Raw genomic sequence first — 27,132 nt, forward strand, 5'->3', positions numbered from 1 at the left:
AATATTTATTAAGACTACTTTTTTTACAAATTTCTTTTTATATATTTATTTATTTCTCTAGTATGCCAATATAAAAATTAAGTGATAGGTGTACTTTTAAACAGAGAGATAAGTATATAAATAAATGGTAAGCTGAGATTACTATCTCAACTCAACTTATAATCAATTAATCTTTTTTTTCTGATAAAACCTAAAAAGATCTCTTTTTTTATGTTTGCAAAGGTTATTTTCTTCTTTATAGTTACATTTTTGGACTTAGAAAAGTGATCAGAAGAAAACTTAATAAAAAACTCTTAATAGAAGAAAAAATTTGTTGTTATTATTATTCATTGCTATTGCTTCATTTTTTAATTTTTTTCTCACTAAGTGCATAGTGTATATATGTTACAGTATTATTTTTATATTATTATTTATAAAACTTAGATTGAGTTTAGGTCAACTTCACTTCTTTATAAAATAACAAAAATTTTGTACTACATATTATTATTTTTTATTATTCAAATATTAACTTCTTTGAGTACTTCAAACATTTTAAAAGAAAAAGTTAAAATTTTAACATAAAATAATTTTATAAAATAAAATAAGTAATTCAATTTTTTACAATTTTACCTTATTTAAAAATATTTAATTAAATATAAAAATAAATGATCTATTTTTCAAGTATTTTCATGTCTGCTATTAGTATTGTTTATCTCCTTGAATAAGTTAAGTTTTAGTTATTTTATAAATCTAGAAATTTTATTTACTTCTATGTTTATTGTTTTGAGTTTTAAGATTAGACTGCTCTTTCAGTTTTATCTTTTTAAACAAATTTTTTAGTACATTATGAATAAAACTTTTTAAAGTAAACACATAACTTAGTTAATTTTGGTTAAATTTTTATTTCTATTCGTTCATTTTATTGATTGCTTTTTTTTCAGGTTTAATAATTTGATTTAAAGACTCTTAGTTTTTAGCTTGTAAGAAACTGTTCAAGCATGTGGTGTATGACTTGATAACCAAAAGGTTTTTTCGTACACCAGGTCCTTAGACCAAACTTTTTGAGCGCTTTTTTTATCGTTCAATAAACAATATATGAGAGCTAACAGTAAATTGATTTTACTAAAAAACTCATAAATTTAAAGTTATTTTTAATCCGATAAAAATAAATAACTGCACAAATATTTTTTCTACGAAATAAATTTTTAATAAATTTGAAGTTTTAATTATGACTTTATTAAGATCAAAGGAAGATTTCTTATGTATCAAAAACATGTTCAGATCTGTTATAATATATTGGGTAAATAATATCTGGATCCAATATCTACAAAAACTTAAACAATTACTTCTGTAAAACCCAAAAGACTAGTATAAGTATAAGTTTTGTAGCAAACAAATATATTTTAACTTAGCTAGTTTAATTAGGAAGTTCAACCAAACATCATTAATTTTGTTTTCTTTATAATAAAATGTACTTAAAATATCTTCATCTAGAGGTAAACTGTCATTATTGCTAATAACTTGATAGTTATTTGGAGAAAAAAAAATTGAGTTTACATTACTAACAAGTATTATATGTTTTATTAACAAGTAATTCAAAAATGAACTGAAACGATAAACTTGCAATAAGTATTAAACTAAGGTTGAAATTAAATATTTTCTATTAAGCTTTAAAAAAAACAGCATAAGTGTAAATTGTAGGTAGGAGTCTAATATGCACAAAGGAACACTTTTGCGTGACGACACTTTGGCACGACGTCAATTTTGCACGAGGGGTCACTTTTACACAAAGACACTTTTGCAAAAAGGGTCACTTTTGAACGAAACACTTTTACACGAGTTGATTTTTTTTCTTATTGTTAATTTTAATTTTTATCTTTTTTGTTGTCACTATTACCCTCTTTGAGTAATTTTATTTTTCTATTAAATTACATCGCGGACCCTGTTTGTTGTAATTTGTTAAAATATAAAAAATCAGAAAAAATAATAAGTAGACAGTAAGGTATGGTAATAGAACTTAAGGAATTATTATTTTTTGCTTACAAACTACAAAATTCAAGATTTCAAGTTTTTTTGCTTTAAGATGTTTAAACTATATAGATTCCAAAAATAAATGATATAAATATTTTTTTTATAAAACAAGTTCTTAATCTCTGCTATAAAAAAGTGTCAGTTACACAACTAATATGCATTCCTAATAAGGCGGAAGCTCAGCCTTAGGTTTTCACCTACAACCAAGTTAGCTGATTTTGTTTTATGTACAAAAAATCATTGTGATGTTTTATCTGCTTAACTAGTTTTATAGTGTCAGTCATGTATGTTTGAACTGATAATTAATAGTTGTAGGATTGCTAATTTTTTTACGACTCAACTTGGTATAATGCTGTTTTATGTAGTACATAACAGATAAAAACTTATATTAAATGTTAAACTAATGGCTCTTAAAGTCTTTTGTGTTTATTTTTTCAACTGGCAAAAATTTCGATATTTTTTTTAAGCAAATTTTTTATATAGAATATTTCGAAACAAATTTTTTCCTACCACTTAGTAGCCAAATGTAAAGTTTTTTTCAAATCAGGGGCACTATGAACAAAACTTCGTTAAATCTATAGGTACTAAAGTTGTACTTTTTTTGTAATTCTTCAAGATTAGACTCATGACATTATAAGTAAAATGAACCATTGCATTTACAACACAAGTTTTTCTAATCTCAAAGTATAAGAACCATGCTTATATTTTTGCTCTTAAACTACTGTGATAGAGGTAGGACAATCTAAATTCAAAACACACAAGTTGATAAAATAACATCAATAACTTTAATTTTGTTTACAAGAGTATAAATTGTATTTTTTTGATTTTAACTTTTTTGAATACTGTCCAACAAGAAATGTTAAAGCTGTAACAGATTTGTTTGTGGCAAAGTTGAGAAAACTCCAGAATTTGTTTTGATAAAATCTCGACAGCTGAATAAACAATTGTTTCTTAAAAATTAAAATTTAATACTCGAGTATTTGAGCTGCTACTTTCTCATAAAAATGTGGTAACTATGCTATATGATGGTGACTTAGATCAGCAATTTTCATGGTGTGCACAGAGTTTATTTTCTAGTGATCTAGTTTGTACAGCTTCTAAAAATGTTGAACCTGGATAATTACCTTACCTGACAGTAGAAAGAATCCCTTGATGATTTTTTCTTGTGAAATACTACAGTCAGTATGTAGAAATTTCATAAACACACAAACTAAGGAGCCAAACTGTTAAATGTATGCTATTATAAAAATTGCACTGAAGTTTCAATAAAGGTATAGATGGTTTTTCTATAAAGGTATAAAATTGAGAATATATATAAAAATATGTACTAGAAATCAAAAAAAAATCGTAAGCTTTGGAACTTTACTTGATAGATATATATTTTAAGATGTAATTTCTTGTTTGTATATTAAGCATCAATTACTTTCTATATTATATTGCCAATTATAATTTTATTTTTAATTCTTTGTACCTCTTCTAAAGCTTTAACTTAAGTGACTTAGGTTAAGTCATATTAATCAATTTAAAAAAACTAAAACTTCTTTACTTTCATTTTAATATTGTACGGTACGTATCTAAATAAAGTTGTTTATTATTTAAAGTATAATAATGTACAGTTTAGAGTATTTTTAATTCATATTTTATAAATGTATACATATTTATGTTTCTTTGATTGAAAAAATAAAAATTGCCCCAGGCTATAAAACACAAACTCAAAAAAGCCATTTTGTTGCAAAGGAAAGCAAGCATTTGTTATGAAAATGTGAGAGAAGCTCAATGAGGAAACACCTTCTTTACACTCAGCATGTTTGCATTGAAAGTTTTTATTTCTTTGTTTTAGATGCTCATATTGAAACAAGTTTAAATTGAAATATTTTGCTTTAAAGCTTATTGTTTTATGTTTTGTTTTAATAATAATCGCTTTTAACAATTTAAGAAATTTATTTTTGTTGGTTTTCATCTTATAATGTAGTTTTTGTAGTGAAGTACAACATACTGATGCAATAGCATTATAGCAAAACTAACATTTCTTAAGTTTGAGGTCGACCATCTTATTGTATAAATAATTGTTTTTAGATTTACAACATTTTAAATTTATTAGATATGAAGTTATTATCTTAGACAGGGGTGCCACTTTACCTGGAAACCTGAAACCTGGTTAAAAACTTTGAATTTGACAATTTAGGCAAAAAAAAACCTGGAACTTGAGAAATTTTGAAAATAACCCAGAAAATCTTGGAATTTTAAACAATTTTCACATGTTAAGTAAAAAAATTTTGATTTGACACTAAAAATCTACCAAATAGATATTTTTTTTTGTCATCATCAAATTATTTTTCAACATATTTGAAGCAGCTTTACAGTATCTAGTCGATATTTTTATACTCTTTAATTCAGTTTTTTACCTTAAACTTAATTTCAAACTAAAAATAGACCCAAACACAAGTAATTTAAAAAACCTTGAACAAATTTTGAAAACCTGGAGAAAATTTGTCAAAAGTCAATGGCAACCCTGCTTTGATTTTTTTTTTCATATTTTAAAGCTTTTTTATTAAAAACTTTTGCTTAAAATTTAGTTACAATATTAGTAAGTTTAAAATTTAACATACTTAAATGCATTAAAGTGTTTTTTTAATTTGTTTTAGATAAAAAAACAGTTTTAAACTTTGTTACAAGAAGTTGAAGAAGTACAGTTAATTTTTAATAAACTTTACAATATGTTTATTACAGAAACATTAAATGTTTTAGTTTATATGTTTTTTTATATTTGAAAAAAGTTTTTACATTAACTTAGTTTGATAATGTACAATATTATAAGTAGTACACTAAAAAGAAAAAAGTTATCATTACATTAAACTTGCTTTTGATAATTAAAAACTATAAAAAAATTATATGCAAAGTGTCCTAAATAGGGAATTATTATTTCTGTTATATTGTTTGTTAGTTCTATAAACATAAATAAATATTGAAATTGTTAATATCCAGTAATAATTTTGCATATACGTTTTTTATTGAACGATAAAAAAACTAGCTAGAAAAGTTTTGTCTGAAGACCTGGTGTACAAATGAACCTTTCGGTTTTTGAGTCGTTTACCACATAAACTTCATTTATAAAGGGTTCCAATCCCAGGTTTCCTTTGACATTCAGTAGACAATAGTAATTGAAAAAAAGGTTTTTCCTGAATATTTTTTTTAATTACTAGAAACAGAAATTTTAATTTTTTGGTCAAAGCTAGACCAGTAACTAATTACATATATTATTGTTTATGATAGTATTTTAAAGAATTACTCTAACATTAAATTTATTCTTTTAAAGTAAAACAGTTGAGTTTTGAACTCAAAATTTAAATTTAAAGATTATGTATTTTTTTATGTTCAATATACTACCAAGCTTCCTTTAAAGGGCTAAGTAATTAGTCCTTGTTGAAGTAGCTGGTAAAATAGATTTTTTAGGAAAATATGAAATTGTTATAAGCTTTCAAAGAAACTTATTACAGGGTTGCAAAAAAAACTTGGAATTTGACAATTTAGGATAAATAACTGGAAAAGCAAAAAAATCTCTAAAAAACTTGAAATTTTTAATAATTTTAACATGTTCAGTAGTAAAATTTCGATTTGACACAAAAAATCTATCATATAGATTAATTTTTTTTTTGTTATCAAAAATATTTTTATTGAAAAACACATTTAGTGTAGCTTTACAGTATCTTTTCAAATTTTTATACACAGTTTCTTAGTTTCTTACCTTAAACCTAACTTTAAACTAAAAACAGAACCAAAAGTGTGTACTTTTAAAAACCTGGATAAATTCGCCAAAAACATTTGGCAACCCTGTTATTAACAAATATGTTTTTTTAGGAATTCAAAGATTTTTTTACAAAATAATTATTGTTATATTGTTTTTTGAATTTAACTTAATCAAGTGATACAAAAAAAAAAACAGAACATTTTGTAGTTCTATTAGTTCTTTTAAAAATACAACTTTTCATTAACTCATTGTTGTGTTTAGTTTTTATCAACTACAACAGACTGCAGTAGCTTTAGCTGTTAGTTTTAAGTTTTTGTATGAACAAAGTTAAGATTTAGTCTTTTTAAATCATTAAGAAGGCTTTTGTATACTAATGTATTAATCTACTAGAGTGCCTCTCCTGCACTGTTTATTACAAATACATTTTATGTTGTTTTTTAAATATTATATCCTGCATAAAAATTTTAAAAGCAAACATTGATTGATACAATTAACCTTAATTCAATGAGGAGAAAACTGTCATAATATTAAGTAAAAACACTATTGAAAGATAAAGATGAACAGTAGTAAGTCACTGATTCTTTTAATCTTTAAATTCTCTGCATAATAGACAATTGAATAAAAATATCTGTGCACACTAAACTGTTAAGTAAAAATATAAGTTTATAAAAACAAATTTGTAATCTAAATTTTACTTAGTCCAACAAAATTGGAAAAATATTTCAATAAAAAATTTAAAAAATAAGTTGATTTTTAAATCGAGCCTTTTGGCAGGTAATTTTTAATTTCTTCGTATTTTAGTTTGCCATTTAATTGATTTTTATTTTATTCTAAATCTTAGGGGAAACGTACAAAAAAAGAGAACACTTTTACTGTTTTTAAGTTTAATTAGCATAAAAAATTTAAACTTTTAAATAACTAAACATATTTTAGTGGGAAAGGTTCTTGAGAGAACATGTTTTGTTATAACTTTTTGCCAACATTACTATTTTGATTGCATTTCTTGTAAATTAAGGCTAACAGTATTTTTCTTAACATAAAAATAGAATATTTGTAAAGAATAGAGTTTTAGTTAATACTTTGCAAAAAAATGGTTGATAAAGCTATCATTCATTTAATTACGACCTCATATATATTTCCTATTATAAGGATAGCCATGGATGCTTTTTTTATAAAAAAATAGTTTCTTTTTTAATTGTTACTTAAACTAAAAACTATTGTAGTCTAAAAATCAAATTAAATCAATACTTTCAGACTATGTTAAGTTGAACAACTTTCAAGCTCAACTTTACTTTGTCACAATACTAATATATTAATGTGTAATTCTTTAAAGTACTTTAGTTGTACTTAATGATATGTCTCAGTGGTGAAGCAAACAAAATTAATAGAATGCTTTAACTTTAAACACTAAGTTTTAGTAAATAGCAATTTAGTAATAAAATTTGCTTAGTATATTTGTACAAAAATTTTTTGTGGGTTATGGTTTTAAGCAAATAAAACTATTGTTTTTTAGTTGTTTTAAGAGTTTTTATCGTAAAATTTAAACAAATAAAGTAAGCTAAAATAGAGCGAAAAAGTTAAATTGTTTAAGATTAACATTTATTTGCTAAAGACAGGGTTGTCACTTTACCTGGAAAAACCTGAAATTTGACAGTTTAAGCAAAAAAAATGGAAAAATCTGTTATTTGAAAAATTTTGATAAAAACCTAGAATTTTGAACGAAAATCACTAAAAAAACCTGGAACTTTAACAATTTTCACATGTTCAGTTGTAAAGTTTTTATTTGACTCAAAAAATCTATAATAAAAAAAAATTTTTTGGTCGTCATCAAAAATTTTTTAACAAAAAACATGTTTTAATGTTTTTATACTATTTAACACAGTTTCTTACCTTAAACTTAACTGTAAACTAAAAATAGACCCAAAAATATGTACTTTTTAAAACCTGGAAGAAATTTGGAAAACCTGGAAAATTTTTTTAAAAAACGAGTGGCAATCATGTAAATAAATTATATAAAACTTTTGATTTTCAAAGTTTGCCACCAATCTCTAAATTATTTACTTTTATACATATTTTTTATTTAAAACAAATAAGTTTCATTGTTGAACTATTTTTACAACTTATATTAAACTTTTTAATTGGAGTAAACATTTTTGTTATAAATAATATAACAATAAAAAATTTCAAAATTTACAAGTAATTTAATACTAGTAGTACGTAAACCCTCTAAAAAAATAATTTATTACACAATATTTAAAATTAAATTATTTGGTGTTTAAAACTTTAAAACAATAAAAATAAACTTTACACTATAAAACTTGTAGATAAGCTAGTCACAAGTAGTACTAATTTGCTGTTAAGTATTTTTTATTTAATAATTAGTGTTTATTTTACCTCTGTAGACAAAGAAATTACATTATCTTTACTAATTAAAAATAAGCTTTTTATTTTATAAAAATATACATAAAACGTGTAACAAATTACTAATGAAGTTAAAATAAAAAAGAACTAAATCAAGCTAAATTAATCAAGTTACTAATAGTTTATAACTTTTTTTTCTACTCAGAAAATTAAGGGATAAAATAAGAAGAAGAACACTTGTTTATAAGCACAATTCAACGAACTGCTAAAATAAGTGAGTAAAATGTTATAAGCTTAACAGTCAAATAATATTAAAATTTTGTTTTGTTTGTGTTTAATTGATAGATGATGTACTTCAGAGTTTCAGGTTTAAAAAAAATCGCGAACCTAAATTTTACATAAAAATAATACTCTATCGATTACTTTAAGCTTGTTATGGTTTACAAATAAAGGAGTTTTGTTTAAAATTAATTCTTTATTGCAGTGCATTTTTTTAAGGGTACATAAATACCAAAAACTCAAAAACTGTTAAGGCTTGTATTTGAAACAAATATGTAGTTGGCTTCTTTAACAAAGCTCTATTTTTTAGAATAGTATATTTTTAAGTTGATAAATATAAAAACACAACAAAATATAAACGTAGCACTTTTCTCAATTATTCGAATTAACTATTCAATAAATAAAGTACAGGTAAGAGTAGTTTCAAAGGCTGAATGTCACTTTATTATTATAAACACCACAAGACAAATACTTTAATGTAGTAAAATTATTGCTAGTTTTAATTATGTATATTAGTTTAAAAAAAAAATTGTTTATAATGTTTTAACATAACTTTATTAGTATTGAATCAACGATTTTGTTATAAGCTATAATATTACAAACAATAACAAAGTAATTTAATGAAGTTAAGTACTTATAATGTAAAAAATAATTAAATGTATAGATTTTTTTACTCGCTATTTCAGGACTGTATAGATTTAATAACAAGTTAATTTATACAAAGATGTAGATAAATAAATACTTTTGTTCATAAGGTTATTTATGAATTTTTATTAGATTTATAAAAACCGCATTTTTGCAACTTACTTACAGATTATTTTGTTTAATATTTAATTTGTTCGAAAAATTTAAAATAAAGAAAACCACACTTTTGTTATTCAGTTCAAGTTAACTTTTTTAAGTTCACTAAAACATTTTTTCTAGCATGACGTCGAAGCATCATTGGCAGAGTAACAATGTCAAGACTTCGGGTCTGGACGATATGGTCCTGTTGACCAAAATTAACGACAGTGACATTGTGTCCAACTTGAAGAAGAGATACATGGACGACCAAATTTTTGTTAGCTTTACTTTACAAAATAATTTATAACCAAAGGCTAACTTATTACTGTTAGAATTTTATAGCAGACTTTTTAATTTTTATAAAACCAAAATCTAAAATGGTAAAAAGTTTTGCTTTATTTGTTTCTATTAAATACTTTTTATCATATACTTGTATAACTTGTATACTAAATGTTTAAACAAGGTTTTATTGATAAATTAAACTCCTTAAGCTTAAATAAAACTCGAACTGAGCTTCTCGTATAGCTAGTACATATGTCAAATATTTTACATGTACTCTTAAAAACACTCATAGTTAAAATTGTTGCTTTAAGACTACCTGCAAAAATTGGTACTTTCAGACATTGTTTCTTTGAGTTTGCAAAAAAAAAAAACTGCACAGAAGTTAAGTTATAAGTCAATAAATGTGCAATGCATCTTGATATTTTTGTAAAATCAATCAACTTGCTCAAGTGTCAAGTGTACACAATACTCTAGCATTTTAAAACTTTTGAAAGTTTTGCAAACGACTAAGTAAAATGAACAAACTGTTTTGTTAAGTAATTGACACTTTACAGACTTACATCGGGCCTGTGTTGGTTTCAGTGAATCCTTTCAAGCAGATGACGTATTTCACAGACAAGGAAATCGATATGTACCAAGGCGCTGTAAGTTTTTATTTTAAAAGTTAATTATAGTGAATGTTTTACCGACTAACTAACATGGTTTTATTTAGTAAAGTATATTAATAACTAATAAAAGCTATTTTTTCATCAAATTAGCGTATATTTTATTTTTTTCTTATAACTTTAATTTCCTACTACTGGTTATTGTGTTTAAAGCGTTTGTAATTAGTGTAGTATATGTCAAAACAAAAGTTTTTTTATATAGATATTGACATAAATGTACATAAACATTTATTTACTAGATAGTTTTAAAAAATTTAAATTTTTTAATTATTAGTTTTCCAAAAATTTTTTGTTTCTTTATATTGTGTCATAATACTTAATTCTAGTTTTAAATAAATGTAAACAAACCTTTTTTTAATAATAAATACAGTACAAAAGTTAAAATAATATGTCACAATAAAATTGCATCATAAAGATTTTTACCATATACTAACACTTAAGTTAAAGAATTTACCTACTTCTATTAAAACTTGTTTCGTTTTATAATGACCTACTGTGTGAGTTTTAAGATATTTATGTAAATAAAAAAATATTTGAAAAACTGGTTTGTTGCTATTTAAAGCATTACTAAAAAACTATATTTTCCAGTTATTTACAAGATAAACAATTCTTTTGTAAACTATAACCAGCAAGAGTTATTCTAAATAAATTTTCTTGACACAACAAAACCTCTCATGTTTTAAACTTTGTTTTGCAATCTCTCTAAACAAAAATTTAAAGTAAAAGTGTTTATTAGTTTTGTCTACTCTACTCACGCTTGTTTTCTAAAATACACTTCAAAGTTTATTTAGAGTAAATTTTGCTACTATTTTTACACTTCTTTAAAAATAATATAGTTTGCAACACAAAAAAGTTAAATCTTTGATATTACTCTTACACTAATATTACTTTTTATTTTCAAGTAACTACAAAGTGTAGTTCATTCTGTATTTAGCTTTCTATAAAACTTTAATAAATATACAAACAGTCATCGTACGAGAACCCTCCCCACATATACGCGCTCGCCGACGACATGTACAGAAACATGCTGATAGACAGCGAGAACCACTGCGTCATAATATCGGGGGAAAGCGGGGCCGGCAAGACCGTGGCTGCCAAGTTCATCATGGGCTACATTTCGAAAGTAAGCTTTCATTGTTTTACTGTGTGATGCTAGATATTTGTAATTATTTGAAAAGTAAACATGCAACCCTCAATACTGAAGAAGTATTGTAATGATGGACGTATACATTATTGAATCAAGTACAACAAACTTTAAAAAATTATGATAAATAAAACAAGTTTTGAAAATTGAATAAGTGTTGTTTTTTGTATACACAGTGCTTTCTCACTTATCTGGCCATGTTGAGCAAGCTTTTTTGTAACTACGGCCGGATAAAGAGAATTTTTTTAAATAATTTAACTCTTTTATACTAATGCATTGCAATACAATAAAACGTCTACTCAATTTTCCGTACGAATTTTTTATTTTTTCTTAATAAAACTATCAAGTAAAACAGATAAAAAATTAGCAAAAAAAACTATCATAAATTTTAAAATTAATTTAACATTTAGTTTAAAAAAAGTTAAAACTATTACGTAACTATAAGCTACTGTCTTAGTTATATAAATTAAATTAGGTATTTATTTGTTGTAAAACATTGGTTTTAGCTGAATTATATAAATCTTGTTCTCGACTGAAACCGTCCGGATAAGTAAAGACCGGATAAGCAAGGAAGCACTGTATCAATAAAAAAAGCAACTTTTAATACTATACTTTAACAGCAATTTAACTTTTTAAGGGAAGCTTAAAGTTATAATTGAATACTTTTTTTCAGTCCTGTAGGCCGTAAATAAAAGCAACAAAATAATTAGTAACATATTAAATAAGTGTGTAAATCACAGCCTTTGTAACGAAAAAAAAAAAGAAAATTTATTTCAAAACCGTAAAAACTTTATAGTAAGTAAAGCTAAAACTGTTAACAGTTATACAGCTAATGAATACTCTATTAGTCCTCAGTATATAGCATTAAAAGTGACCTCAGCTTTTAGGGAAGTTAAGGAAAAATACGTATTTTTATCGATTTGAGCAGTATTGTTGACCTCTACAACTGTTGAGCATAGTGAGGTCATAAATACGATATAATGTCATCAATGTCAAGTTTATAAAACGTGCAAAATTAAAACACCTTTTATTTTTTAGTTTTTGTTCAAGTTAGCACTTTATCTTCAATATCTTTTTTATACATTCTTATAAAATTCATTAAAATTTTTTGATAAAGCACACTTAAATGTTTTTATTTTTAAGTTGTTTATAGCATATTGTTTAAGTTTATCATAATTGGTTTTTGCTCATATATTTTTGATTTATTTTCTAAAAAACATCCTTAATTATTACTTTGATGTGTATTAAATATTACTTTTTTTTTTAAAGTAAAATCTATTTACTTATTTAGTAGAAGTTTACGATTATTTTCATATTTATGGAATAGTTTCCAGTTATACTGACTAGAAATGCAATTAATTTAAAGGTACTTTTTTGAATTCTATTTTGATGTAAAATAGTAAGATTTAGAATTTATTAAACATTTTTTGTTAGGTTTTATTTTTTAAAATCAAATTTCTTCATTATTGATAAAACAGGTTAAACTCTAAACTCACAACCACATTTTGAACCAATCAAAATTTGTTCACTGAGTAGTTTATTAACAATAATATTTTAGTAAACAATAAAATAAGAAAAAAAAAATCTAGTAGTTTGTATTTTGTATTTGTTAATAATTTTTTATTGTTATCTAATTTTTTTTAAATAAAGTACCCAGTCAAAAACAAAAAAAAAATTCTTTCAAACTTATCAACAATAAAACCAATCGTGACCTACTGTTTACTTAAACGTTTTATTAGTATTTGCTCTGTCGTAATTTGTTGAACATAGATTGACGTTTTATTTTCAGTGGTATAACTATTTTTTGCTTTAAAAAGGTTAACTTAAAAAAATATTCGGATATATTTGTACTTGAATGTTTTTTTATACAACTACTTATATCTTTAAATAAAGCGAACTTTGTTTTAAAAATGTTTTAGTCAATACTGTCACATAAAAAATAAACCTAAAAATTACTTGTTGGTATTTGTAAAATTAGTTGAAGTGATATATAACCTGTTTATTACTAATTATTAAAAGTTTTTTTTTTCATGTGCACAAGTAAAATGAAAGATTTGTTTCGAAACTTAACCATTTAATATTTTAAGTTTATTTTAGCAAAAAGTTTTCGACTCATTGTATTTAAAAGTACCAATAATATCGTTCTACATGTTTTCTAGAAAAAAAAGTTCAGTAGTTATTTTTTTTGCTATTTGAAGTATTTAATTTAACATTTCCAAAAATAATATTTTAAAGTTATATGTTTATAATTTACACATAACTAAAACACTTTCTGCAAACAAATAACTCAAACTCCAATACTGTTATACTAACACTAATCAATTTTATAATACAAAAACTTCTAAAAAAACCTCAATTTTTTAATTTTAGACTGTTTTGTTTGCAGTAATTACGGCTGGAGGTCTTGACACATTTATTATCATGATTTTTGAAAATTTCAATAACTATTAAAACAAATAATTTTGTTGTACAGGTATCAGGAGGGGGAGACAGAGTGCAGCACGTGAAGGACATCATCCTGAAGAGCAACCCGCTCCTGGAGGCGTTCGGGAATGCCAAGACGGTCAGGAACAACAACAGCAGCAGATTTGTGAGTTTTGTTTCAATAAAAACTAGAAAAAAGATCTTAAACTTTGCTTTGTTTTCTAAAGCTTTTGTGCAATTCATGTGCTTAACATTTCAAACAGTACACATACAGATTTTTCAGAATTTATTTTCGAAAAATTGAGTTGTACTTCAATGTAAATATGTATTAGTTATACTAGATATTGACAATAAAATTGTTTAAATAATTTTTTTTTGTTAGTTCGAAAAATAGAATTAAACTGTCATTTAAAATTACTAAATTACTAAAGACTGAACAAAAACAAAAAATTAAATTTTATAGCCCTTAAAGCTGTTTTAAAAAATTAAGTTTTGTAAACGGGCGTTAAAAAACCGTGTGTATGTTTTAAAATATATAAATGAATTTTATTAAAAAAAACTATCCATTAAATTTAATTTGATACCATATATTGCTTGTACTTTCAATTAACAAGTTTTTCAAGTAATAAAAAACAACTTACAAACATTTTACACGCTACCTTACAGGTAAAAAAAAAAACTTTACAGATTTTCTGTTTCTAGATTTTCAAAACTTTTTAAGTTAATAAGAGTTCAAAACTTAACTAAATTTGTATTTTAGTCTTACTGGCATAATTTGAGTGACAATAATTAGCTAATTAGCACCAATACATATTAGAAAGTTTAATGAAATAAAAAACGCAATCAATGAAATCATAAACGGCTTGAGACCAAATAGATATAGATAACTTAAGAATTATTATATCAAATTAAACAAATTAAATAACAAACTGAGCTAAAATGTATACCTACAATTATCTGTTATATATAAATCATCATTCTTTAGAACAAAAAGATAACTTGACAACAGTTTATTTTACATTGAAACACTTCTTAACTTTTGTTGTGTTAACTGAAAGCCGCCTAAGTAGACCGCTTTAGCAGAATAGCAAAAATTATATTTGGAAATGCAAATTTTGTTTGAATAAGATCCATCAACGTTACACCTGAATGATTTCAAAAGCAATTATGCTGATATCCTACAGCTTTTCCTAATGTTTCGCATAAATTATGTTCTTTTAAACTGTTATTGTACTCTTTTTATATTAGTTGTTAACTGTATTTATATATTTATCGTCAATTATTCTAAAAGTTTTCTCATAAAAATGTAAATAACATAACTTATACAATTCACGAATCATTATTTTCTAACTTTTATAATCTATCAAAATTATCTGTATTTTTTAGTTCAAAACGCCCAACAAAGTTTAAAAAAAATTTTTAATGTTTATAAAGTTTTTTAATAAAGTCATGCTTAAATATAAATAAGTTGTTAACAATGTTTAACATTAGAAATTAATGTTTTGCTTAAAATATTCTTGTAGATAAATTGAGTTTTTTAGTCAAGAAAAATTTAAACTTTAAAAACTGTGTATAAATTTGATTAAGTAGTGTTTAACTTGTACTATTAATTGTAACACCGACAAGAGTTTTAAAAATATATAAGTTTGCTTATCAAGTATAAAGTAATGTTATAAAAACTTTCATCAAGTATTGATGACAAAATTTCCTACGTAAAAAAAAAACTATTTGTCATAAAACAAATGTGTCAAATCAAGTTTATAACAACTGTGTCATCCTTCAAATAAAAATATTTATTTACTAGTAACAAAGTACTTGTACGTAGTTTTGTTTCATATGATTTTGCTCAAAAGAGTTATATTATGTGTATGTGGTAGATTCTATTTTGCTTAAAACTTTTAATTAGAATAAAAAACAATAACTAAGTTATAGTTTTATTTCAACTTAAACATTATGATTAGTTTATAAGTATAAGTTTAACATTGAAACAAAATGATATTTTTTTGTTACAGTTACATTTACACTAAGTTGTTCAAAACATTTTAGAATATTTCCAACAAAGTTTTTTTTTCCAGGGCAAGTATTTTGAGATTCAGTTCAGCAGGGGAGGCGAGCCGGACGGGGGGAAGATCTCCAACTTCCTCCTGGAGAAGTCGAGGGTGGTGCAGCAGAACATGGAGGAGAGGAACTTCCACATCTTCTACCAGATCATGACTGCTGATCAGGAGACCAAAGGTGGGTAGTTAAGTTTTTACACTATCAAAATCCACCCGATCAAAATCCACCCAATTTTTTTTGTTTGTTTATTTTTTGCATTACTGCTGTTTACTTTTTTTTCACTATCACTGTTACCCCTTACCCTCGATCGGTAACCGGTTCTCAAATTTGATTGGGTGGATTTTGATCGGGCGGATTTTGACCAAAGGTGGGTAGTTAAATAAAAAGTTTTTGAACAAAATACAAAATGTCATGAAATATTTCGATTCAAGTTGTGAAATGTTATACTCTCAGCCTAAAAAGGAGAAAATGTTGGTCCTTTTTTCAAAAAGATTGTTACCAAGGTTTAAAAAGTTCAAAAACTAGTACAGAAATGTTCTTACTTTAAAAGTTAAAGACTAACCTAAAATGTAAAATTACGATTAAAAACAGCACTACTTCATGTTTTTTATTTTTGTTTTAAGTTCAGTAACAACTTTTATAATAAAATTTCTAACTTTTGAAAAAATTCGTACAGTTTTCTGTTAACATAATCAATGTTTGTTTAAAACTAGATAAAATGTTTAACTTTTTTAGTCAATGCAATTTAGGTATAAAAAAACAAGACTTTAAGTTATTTAATTTTCTTGTGAAATGAAAATAAAATTCTAAGTAATTAAAAAAAAAATTAAACGATTATTAATATACAACAAAGTCCGCCAATTTTTAAAGTTTTAAAAACATCATTAACTATATGCTTATTTTTAACATAGTTTTTTATTTACTTTTCACCTCACTTAAGTACTTTTAAGTATTACATCATCAATACAAACTCATCAAGCTGAGTGCGCATTTAAACCTGGGAACAAATACGCTTTTTACCCTAAAACTCAAATCCAATGTTAGACAAACAACTTTTAAACTTGAGGTAGTATAAAATATACTCACTAGTTGTAAAAAGTGCATGAAGAAAAACAATAATTGCATTAACTTTAAAGTTGTATAAACAGGTTTTCATATCAAACAGGTTCAATAGATTAAAGTTCTATGATATTTTAAAAACTTGACATAAACCGTTGAACATTTTAAAATCCTTAAGTACTAAACTAGTCCCATACACAACTTTTTACTTTTAAAACGAAAGTATAAAACTTTTAAGGCGATAAAAGGCTAGTAAAAAAAATTACTGGCTATATTCTACTTACACCTTTTATATTTGGATTTTTTTTTGTAAATACTAGTCGACGGCAGTTCATAAAACATGACCACTTAACTTCAGCGGAAAGTATTATATTGATAATCAAAGCTTAACTGAGTATTATAATTAACATCTATAAAAAAAAACCATCGTTTTAATAAAAAAATTATTGGATGTACTATACTAAATGATAACTCTGAAAAACTGTTCTTGTGCAGACTCACTAGGGCTTACCAATCCGGATTACTTCTACTATCTGAACCAGAGTGGTTGTTATACAGTCGATGGTACAAATGATCAGGCCGAATTTCAGGACACATTAGAAGCCATGCAAGTTATCGGTTGGTTAAACTAATTTTTTGTAAACTAATGTTGGTTTCCTTGAAAACATTTTTTAATTGTTTAATTTAGTTTGTTATAAACAAATGTTCGTTATTGTGTATTTGTATAAGCAATAAGAAAGTCTAACGCGTAACAAGATTATAAATAAATCAAAAAGTTTGGTTTTGATAAACTGCCGTTTGGGATTATTGTAACAGTAATTATCTTATAATTTATTTTAATAAAGTATTTACCAAACTTATAAAAAAAAGTAAGTTAGATAAACATAATGCTTTATAACTTGAAACCACAAAAAAATTCTTTGGTCTATTAGTTTTTCTTTTTTTATTAATCAAAATTATTTTTTGTATGATAACTGATTTTTATTGAAATACATGTAATACTATAATGTTTAAAAATATATGAAATTATATTTTATAGTAAAATTAACTTCTTTTTAAGTGATTAGTGTTGTATGTATTTTCATTTTCGATACATGAACATTTCACTCAACATAAAGTTGTGAACTCAAATAACATGTGATACTTTAACTTATATGTAAATTTTTTAACAAAATTATATTTAAACTTATTTTTTTAAAGTCATATAGTAAAATGATAAACTTAAGTAACATACTGTAGTTTTTTCTATGTTTTTATAAAAAAATATTTGTTCATTTTATTTTTAGAAAGTCATGTGTCATTTCCAGTAAAAAATAAAAGTCTAATAAAAAAGTACTAACCTAAATTAATATTTGTAAATTTTTCTTACTTACACTTAGCTTTTCTTTAAAACTTGAGATATAACATCATGACAAAATACAGTTAAGTATTTAAATTATTGTTATTTATTTGACTTGATCAGCTTATTTATTACTTGTTTAATTTTCTTTTAGTGTGTTATAAAGTAGCTTTACAAAATTAAGCTAAACATTATAAATTAACGATTCTACAGTAGTGCATATACCAAGTAAATATCAGAAATCATAATCGTGATAACATCATTATGAAACATCAAATTTTCAAAAAGAAAGTATTAAATGTGTCCATTAAAATTATGTCCTTATAAAAAAATCAGGTTTTTAATTTGTCTATTGAAACAGGGTTGTCGGGGGAGGAACAGCAGAGCGTGCTGCAGATAACCTCTGCGGTGCTTCACCTGGGCAACATCAGCTTCGTGGAAGGCAACCAGAACGAACAAGCCGTGCCTGAAAACCAAGAGTGTTAGTTTCTTTTTAGGGGAATTTTTAGAAGACTTGTGTTTTTTAATTTTAAAAGTAATAGTTTTTTGTTTGTTTAGATAGACTAATGCATTAGTAACAAAATTTGGTTGAGCTTATAAACATTTTAAAGTCTACAAGAAACTATAACATGTATAGATTTTAAAATTAGGGTATTTTAAGAAAACAATTTTTCTTATTCACTATTAAGATCAGACCGTAAAATTTCTAATTAATGTAAACTTGGTTAGTTTTTAATAAACTCAGTTTTTAATGAGTGGTTTGTGAAAAAAAGTCTAAATTTCAAAAGTTAAATTGAATTTGATCTATTTATTTTAATCAAAACTTCAAAATAACTTCATGTTGTAATTTTATTTAATATATAATACAAATGTAAAGTAACGTTTAATCTTTTTTTTATTTCTAGCCTGTGTAAATTTTCATCAATTAAAAATAAAAATTACAATTTACAAAATAGCTTCTAAATAAACATCAAAAGATTTATCCTAGCTCAAGTTTTGGTGCAAGAACTATTCAGGTTTCAAAAATTGGGAAATATTTTTTAAACATCTGACCTTTTTATCGAAGCAAATCTATATTTTTATCAAAAGTATTGACACTAGATATTTTTTATCAGCTTGGCATAAACAAAATTGAGCAAATGTTTTATAAAAGCTAGTTTGAAAACATTCTCGTTCATTTTTTAAACTTTTTAGTTAAGCTAGAAAAAAAAAATAAATAGTTCGTTTTAGTTTACAGTTAAGGTTTTAAATTTAAAAATGTGTTCTATACTTTTTTCTATATTTTTATAATCCATGAGCTAAAAATTTATAATTAAAATATATTTTTTCTTATGTTTTCTAAACTATTTATTTTAATCTAAAAACAAAAGTTTACACTACCAACATATTAACTTAAAAATATATTTGGTTTTAGAACTTCAATTCTAATACAATAATAAATCATCGCACCATACAAGAGAACAAATTTCTTAAAAATATCTAAATGCACTGTACTTTGTACTGTATTTTTTTCTTAAGAGAACAGAAGTTTTCTAAAGAATTTAAGTAAAAGCGAAAAACGCCTGTAAATCACATGAACTTCCAATTTTGTGGCTTGTACAGCTTTAATAAATTATTGTTTAACTTAAACGAATACAAAGCTTATTCAATAAACAAACCTTACCAGTATTTATGCTTAGACTCTTTTTTTTTTCTTGTAGCAAAAAAAAATTGTTGTTGATATTATTTAATTTAGAAGTATTACTAAACACCTCCTAACAGTTGTGTTAGGTAAAAATACTCGCACGTTATTTATTCCTATAAATTTTTCCAAAATTATTGGTTTATACACTTAAAAGAATTTATCTTTGATGAAATAGCAAACGGATTTACTAAAAAAGTAGAGGTAAGCTCATTATTTAATTTCAAGTTACACTGATAACGTCAGAATTAAATTTATTAACAATACAACAAACAAATTAACAAGTCACTAAATAAGAATTAATTATGTATTTTTTTTTTTCTTATAAATATAATAAACCTTAGTATACAAAAGTAATTTCATTTAATAAAGTTATTTTATTGTACTAGCTAACTTCTTAAAATCAACAAAACTATTTTGTGTATTTATATTTTTAGTAAACAAAAGAGTATGTTATTGAAAATGTTAATTTATATTTGTATTTTTTTTTTTACTTCCGTTCAGATAAAAACCAAAAACTTTAATAAAACTTTATCTAATTTTAAGTTAATATTGAAGCATAGAAATCTGGTGTCTTGTTTATCTAGTTAATACAAGTATGAAAGTTAAAGAAGAACACAGTTTCTTTTAATTATTTCGTTAAAATCAAAGTCTAAAAAATTAATTTTGATTTACTAATTAAGAGAGCTTTGCTTATAGTTTTAGTGTTCATAAGCTTTAAACAATCTGTGTATGTAAGACTTTCTAGTTTGCTCTAAGTTGTAATTGTTTATTAATGTTTCATACTTTCTCTTAACCTCAAAAAAGTTATACAGGACTTATTTTTGTTGGTGCATCTAAACAACTGTTTGAAATTTCTGAAAAATGTTTTAATTTAAATTTCATTACTGTTTTTATATACCATAAGTTAAGATGTACACATGTAAGCAGTGTATATTGCATTTCATTTTAAGTGAACCGTAATTGCCTAGCTTATTTTTTATTGTAACCATACTTTAATTTATAAATATATTTTCATCACTCAGACCTGGAGTTTCCTGCATACCTGCTCGGCATCGACGCGAAGGCGTTGGAGCACAAACTGATCAGCAAAAAGATGGAAAGCAGGTGGGGAGGCAAGTCGGAATCCCTGGATGTTTTTCTGAACGTCGAAAAGGCGGCATACGTGAGGTGAGTTGAATATTTCAATGCACAACTGCTTGTATTGTTTATGTGAAGAGCTTTATAGAAGCATACTTTTTTTATATAAAAAGCTGTACAACTGTTTAATTTTTCAGTAGTAATGATAGTTTGATTAGTAAACAAAATGTTATCATCAGACGCTTGTTATTACTAAATAAGGTTTTCTTTTGATTTATTGTCCGATTAAAAATAAGGGAAAATTGTAAGAAAAAGTTTAAAACAAAAATTCAGTATGCTTTTTAAAATTGAACTTATTCAAAAAAGATAAACTAGAGGTTAAAACCGTACAATGATTAAAGTTTAAATTAGTTTACATTTTAATTGATACTAAAAAGCTAAGTATAATAAGCATAAGTATATTTCTAATTCTCCAAAGACTAGTTTAAAACAAAATTTAAAACTTTTAGGTTTTCTTTTTATGTTTTTTGTAATAGTCTGGGTTTATACAAAATTGCTTTAAAAGTACACAAAATATGTCTAAATAAGATATTTTACGATGGTATCAGAAGCACAAAATTAACAGTATAAGTTTTTTTTATTATACTATTTTCTCTTTATATAATTTCTTTAAAAATTAAAACGCCTAAAAATTAGTAGTAGTAACCTGAATAAGAATAAAATTAAATATTAAACATATCGCTAAATATTTTTATCTTAAAATAACTTAAGGCGGTAAAAATATAGGAGAAATAAAATTAAACGGTTTTGAGAAAATATACACGACAAATTTTTACGTCAACTTACGGTCGTAAAAACAATTTATCTGCGATTTGATATTAGGAAACTAAACAAATAAATTTCTATTTATAGATATTTTATATATTTTCTAAACTAGATTTGTTGTTTTTCAGAAACAAAACAATTTCAAACTTATTAGTTAGAAACTTTTCAGTTGAAAAATATTTACACTACTATAATAAATTTGTTGTAACTTTTAAAGCTAACAAAACTTTTTTTTAGTTTAAACATAGCTTTTAATACTAAGAAAGTACTTGTAAAGACATACTTGAATAAACAAGAATTTTTTGCAGCCGCAGATTGAAATCTGTGTTAACATACATAAAATAAACGTTTTTCCTATACTTATTTAGAAATAAATTTGTAGATTTATTTAAACTTTAATTTTGTTTATGTTTCAAGCTTAAAAGATGAACAATTGAATGTTTATTAGTAATACTTATTTTTTTACACCGATTAAATTAGTTTTCAATAAAAATCAAAATTAAACAAAAGTCAAGTTTAAATAAGCTACTTGAATTTTTCACAACCACAATTTTTTTTAAATGATTTTGAATTACTTTGGCTTTTTTTTTTTGTAACTTTGAAGAACAAAATTAAGTGCTAAAATTAAACTTCCTTGCAACAAAAGTTACTTCCTTGTATAAAGCAGTTGTTTAGTGTAAAAACTTTGCAACAAATTAAGTATTGTTTATTTGTAGAAATTTGCTTTCGTGTAAGAAATAAATACTTTTAAAATTTTTAGTTCCATGAAACTATTTTATTAAGAGTAATTTTAAGTTTGCTTAAATATTTACAAGTTGTATAGCAAACTATTATAAACGGTTTTTATAGTTAACTTACAAAGCATTTTAGAAAGTTTTACAAGTTTTTAGAAATTTTGAATTATCGTACAGTTTTAAGTTTTAACAGTAGTGAAAAGACCAAATCATAAATCTAAATGATTACAAGTTAACGGTAGTCGTATATATGAAATAATTAAGATTGAAACAAGTTATAAGTTCGATTAATAACAATAGTTTTAGACTTTAATAGATTTAAGTAAATTATCACCTTAAACATACTATTCCTATATTAACGGCTATATTAACCCGAGGCTTAAATTAAAATAATTTATTTTAAAAGTACATAAGCTAGTTTATTTATATTGATCATATGACTTACACATATCGTAAGTCTTGTTGTATATTTAGGGAGTTGTGGTAGCTGTTTTAAATACGCAACAGTTGATTACAAACATAAACAAACTGATTTATAAATATCAACAAGGATGCTCACCTTGCACGCACTTTATTTTAACAAACATATATACAAATTTATACGTCATAATTTAAAGCTCATTAGTGACGTCATAACTTCCATTGTCACTGCACGCTTGAGCGAGTATAAATTGCCGACACTACACCTGAAATGCTTTTTATTTATCTTTTTTTCATTTAAACACATATATTTTTTTCAAAAACATAACTTAATTCATATAAGTATACTGTTAAACAAGAGTATTTCTTCAAAAGTTAATAAATAAAACTGTCTACCGCTAGTTTTTATGCTTTGCTCAATTTTGAAAGCTAATTAATAATTACTAAATACTAGTTTTAAATAATTTATGTTAAATAACTGATAATCTTACTAGTTCTGAAAATAATCCCGTAGCAGTTAGTGTTATTTTAAAAAGTTTGATCATAAATTTACGTAAAATTTTCAAACAGGGACGCTTTATCAAAAGCCTTATACTCGCGATTGTTCGATTTTCTGGTTCAATCTGTCAACAAAGCGATCAGAAAAGACAAAAACGAGCTGAATATCGGAGTGTTGGACATTTACGGTTTCGAAATATTCCAGGTATGATACAAGTTTATGCCAAAAACTAAAATAAGTCATACATTTGAGGTAAAATCATGCAACTTTTAGATAAAGAGATGAAAAAAAAGATTAGAACTGATTTTTCTACATATGATCTTTTTCAATATTAAGCTATTTCGAGTGATCTTAAAAAGCTGTAAACTTTACACAAGTTATATACCTACTTAAAATATGTTTTAGCAACTCAGTTTAACTTTTAAATCATTTACTAAGCTACTTAAATGTGTTCAAAGTGGTATTTATATGTTAAACTAGATTAGTAAAAAAAACCAAAAACTTTACCTAAAGTAGCTTTTTTACATTACATCAAATGTTCGTATAACTTACTAAGTTTTAAATTAAACACACCTAAAACTTCAAAATTTATTCGCCAAGTTTCAAGTTGATTCAAAATAACGCACTGCCTCAGGGTACGGCTTTTTGAATAGAGTAAGAATATAATGTTGTGAGAAGCGGTATAATTATTTTTTAAAGTTCATCTTCATTTTAAGAGTTTTTTAAATTGTCAAAAATTCTTTCAGTTTGTATTTTACTTTTACTTTGTTTTACCGATCATAGTTTACTTTATCATTATCAACTAAATACTTCTTTTTGCTTAACGACATTATTTTTTTTATTCTTGTTTAAAACTCATAATAAAATAAATTTAAACAAAAGACTGTTAAAATTAGCTATGTTTATGGTTTTGAAACTTTAAGAGCTCAAGAATAATTTCATAGCTTGTAACAAAACAAAAAAGTTTTTACCATATCAATTATAAAACAAATAACATACAGAAGTGTATAAATATATTCATGACATAAGTTTGACAAAACTAAAATTTCTTGTATACAAACACCAAATCTGTTTTCAAAACAAAATATAAAATACTTAAGTGTTATAAATTATAGTTAAACATAGAGTTTATAAATTTATGCTTAACTTTAATTTTAATAGCAACCTCAGAGTAAAGCCATGCACAAAAATAAGGTTTTATAACTGTATAACCATTTATGTACACTTTTAAACTTAAATGCAATATAATTTATTGATAACTCAATCAAGTTTTTCTAAGTCATTTCAAGTTGGTACTGTACAATGTTTGTATTCTGAAATCAAGAATTTTTTTTAGCTTTTTCGCACTTTAAGGTTTTAACTTTTTTCAACCCTTTTAAATTTTTTCACCACGCAACAGAAAAACGGCTTCGAGCAATTCTGCATAAACTTCGTCAACGAGAAGCTGCAGCAGATATTCATCGAGCTGACGTTGAAGGCCGAGCAGGAAGAGTACGTTGCGGAGGGGCTGACGTGGGAGACGATCGAGTACTTCGACAACAAAGTCGTCTGCAGCCTCATCGAGAGCAAAGTAATTGCTTTCGTATTAGCACATTGCTTAAAATGTTCTTTTTCAATTTTTGTACTAAACGCTTGACCACGTCAGGCTGTTTGGAAGAAAAAAGGTTGCTTGTATTAAATTATGTTTTACAACTAAATAGCCTATTCTTTAATAAAAGTTTCAAATTCAGACCTGGTCAACTTTGTTAATACACTTTCAAAAAAAGTAACCACAACTTGTTTTGAACTGATAATATTTCAGTCGCCAGTGGGCGTGATGTGCGTGCTGGACGACACTTGCGCGACGATGCACGCGGTTAGCGAAGGGGTCGACATCAAGTTCCTGCAGAAGTTGGGGGGAGCAGTGGGGGGCAACAATCACTGCGAGTGCAAGAGGTTGGTTGATAGCTGATAGAGTTGATATGACTTCAATACTGGTTAACGTTTGACGCTTGTGAAAAAGATAGGTTTCAAGCTGCTATAATGTGTTAATAGTGTGTTATGTGAGTTATAAACTATAAAATACTAACCGGTAGCTAAATGATACAAAGTATTTTTTACTGGTAGAGCATATTTTAAACAAAAAGATCGATCTCTAAAAGTCACAGTCACCTTCTGTTTCAAACCGATATTTTTGCAGCCAACACTTTGTAATCCACCATTACGCGGGAAAAGTAACTTATGACGTAGAAGGGTTCTGTGAAAAGAACAGAGACGAACTCAACAAGGATCTCGTTGAACTCATGCAACAATCTTCCTAGTTAGTGATATATACTTTTTTTGATAGTTTTAACTTTTTATTCTAAATGCTATCAACTTTGTTCAAGCTGATAACTTTATGTTACTATAAATGCAGTTTGGTATCTGTACAACTGCGAGGCTGTTTTGGTTAAAACTTATTTTATTGAAGACTTTATTAGATTTTAACCGCTGTATACAACAAATGTTCTGTCTCTACATCAAACTTCAAAGCATCTTATGACATACTAGTTTATATTTATATTAATTATGCCCAAAAAATTCAATTTTTTAAAGAGTAAATATTCTGAAAGCTTAGCTTTTAATTTTAACAACGTTTGTTTAACAGTTTTTCTTAATTACTGACTATTAACCCCTGACAACAGTGAGTTCATCAGAAACATGTTTGGAGAGGACACCAAGAAACAGAAAAGGCCAACTACAGCCTCGACTAAAATAAAAACCCAATGCAACGTACTTGTCAACACCCTCATGAAAGTAATTTGCTTTTTTTTTTTTTTTTTTTTACTTTTCTTACTCTGTAAAATAGTATATGGAAAACTAAAGTTTTGATTATAACGCTTAAAAAAAAATAAGTTTCAATTGGATAAGCTTATAGAACCAAACCAAAATAAATAACATGAAACTTAACTTTGATTGAAACTTTTAAGTCTATTAAGTACGTGTGTGAGATAAGTTAAGTAAATATTTGGAAAAGTGTGTTACACTTGCAGCTATAGGCTTACTGAAAACAAATACTGTACAGTTTGCTTTATAATTTAAAGTATTGCTCCTAGTTCATAAGCTATACTTTTTATTCAACGTCATGCCGATCAAACAAACATAAAAAAATTCTTAAAACCCCAAAAATCACATTTCTTGATTCAAAACTGCAAATGTAGGTTTTAGTCGGAAATAATAAAAAATATAAAAACATAAATTGGTATACAACTGTCATTTAAAATCAAAACTATAACTACATTGTGTTACACTTTTATAACTTTAGTATTAAAAGTGTTACTTTTTATTATTTATGCCGACAAAGACACTCAAACTCCATACAACTTCTACTTAAGTATGCCAGTTTTTCAAGTACTAGGTTTTTTTTATGAAGCACTTAATTTTTTGGCTTGATAAGCCTGCGTTTCCTTGCCTGCACGAGTTTTCGAACTCGGACCATTAAAATTTCTAAAAAAAATATTTAAAGGACCACATCTTAAAAAGTGATATATATTTGAAAAAGATGAAAAAGTGTTTATAAGTCAAACTGATACTTATAAACACTCTTTTTTTGCATAACTATAATTATTTTCTGAGATATGGTTTAAACAAGTTTTAAAGTATAGTTATTTTTACTAATTTTTAAATTCTCTTTTAATATTTTTTTACTACCATGATCTTATTAATTAGACCTACAACCTTTTTTTAAGTATGTAAAACTTTTTGAGTTGTGGCCCTTTAAAC

At 25.1% G+C, this 27,132-nt stretch overlaps 1 protein-coding gene across 2 annotated transcripts in view; it reads left to right on the forward strand.

Annotated features, from left to right (window-relative positions):
- The first annotated feature begins 8,322 nt into the window (after nucleotides 1-8,322).
- Nucleotides 8,323-27,132, forward strand: part of LOC145839475 (unconventional myosin-If-like) — a 29,933-nt gene continuing 11,123 nt past the window's right edge. For both annotated transcript variants that reach the window (XM_082947048.1, XM_082947049.1), the window contains exons 1-14: nucleotides 8,323-8,393; nucleotides 9,323-9,458; nucleotides 10,018-10,107; nucleotides 11,096-11,251; nucleotides 13,746-13,862; nucleotides 15,772-15,931; nucleotides 17,309-17,431; nucleotides 18,514-18,633; nucleotides 20,859-21,003; nucleotides 23,463-23,595; nucleotides 24,791-24,961; nucleotides 25,193-25,326; nucleotides 25,571-25,690; nucleotides 26,055-26,166. In XM_082947048.1, the coding sequence (XP_082803174.1) occupies nucleotides 9,324-9,458; nucleotides 10,018-10,107; nucleotides 11,096-11,251; nucleotides 13,746-13,862; nucleotides 15,772-15,931; nucleotides 17,309-17,431; nucleotides 18,514-18,633; nucleotides 20,859-21,003; nucleotides 23,463-23,595; nucleotides 24,791-24,961; nucleotides 25,193-25,326; nucleotides 25,571-25,690; nucleotides 26,055-26,166 (1,716 nt within the window). In that variant the 5' untranslated portion in view covers nucleotides 8,323-8,393; nucleotide 9,323. The remainder of the gene's footprint in view (nucleotides 8,394-9,322; nucleotides 9,459-10,017; nucleotides 10,108-11,095; nucleotides 11,252-13,745; nucleotides 13,863-15,771; nucleotides 15,932-17,308; nucleotides 17,432-18,513; nucleotides 18,634-20,858; nucleotides 21,004-23,462; nucleotides 23,596-24,790; nucleotides 24,962-25,192; nucleotides 25,327-25,570; nucleotides 25,691-26,054; nucleotides 26,167-27,132) is intronic.

The sequence above is a fragment of the Thalia democratica genome, chromosome 6, assembly GCF_965202585.1.
Source record: "Thalia democratica chromosome 6, ktThaDemo2.hap1.1, whole genome shotgun sequence".
Classification (NCBI taxonomy): domain Eukaryota; kingdom Metazoa; phylum Chordata; class Thaliacea; order Salpida; family Salpidae; genus Thalia; species Thalia democratica.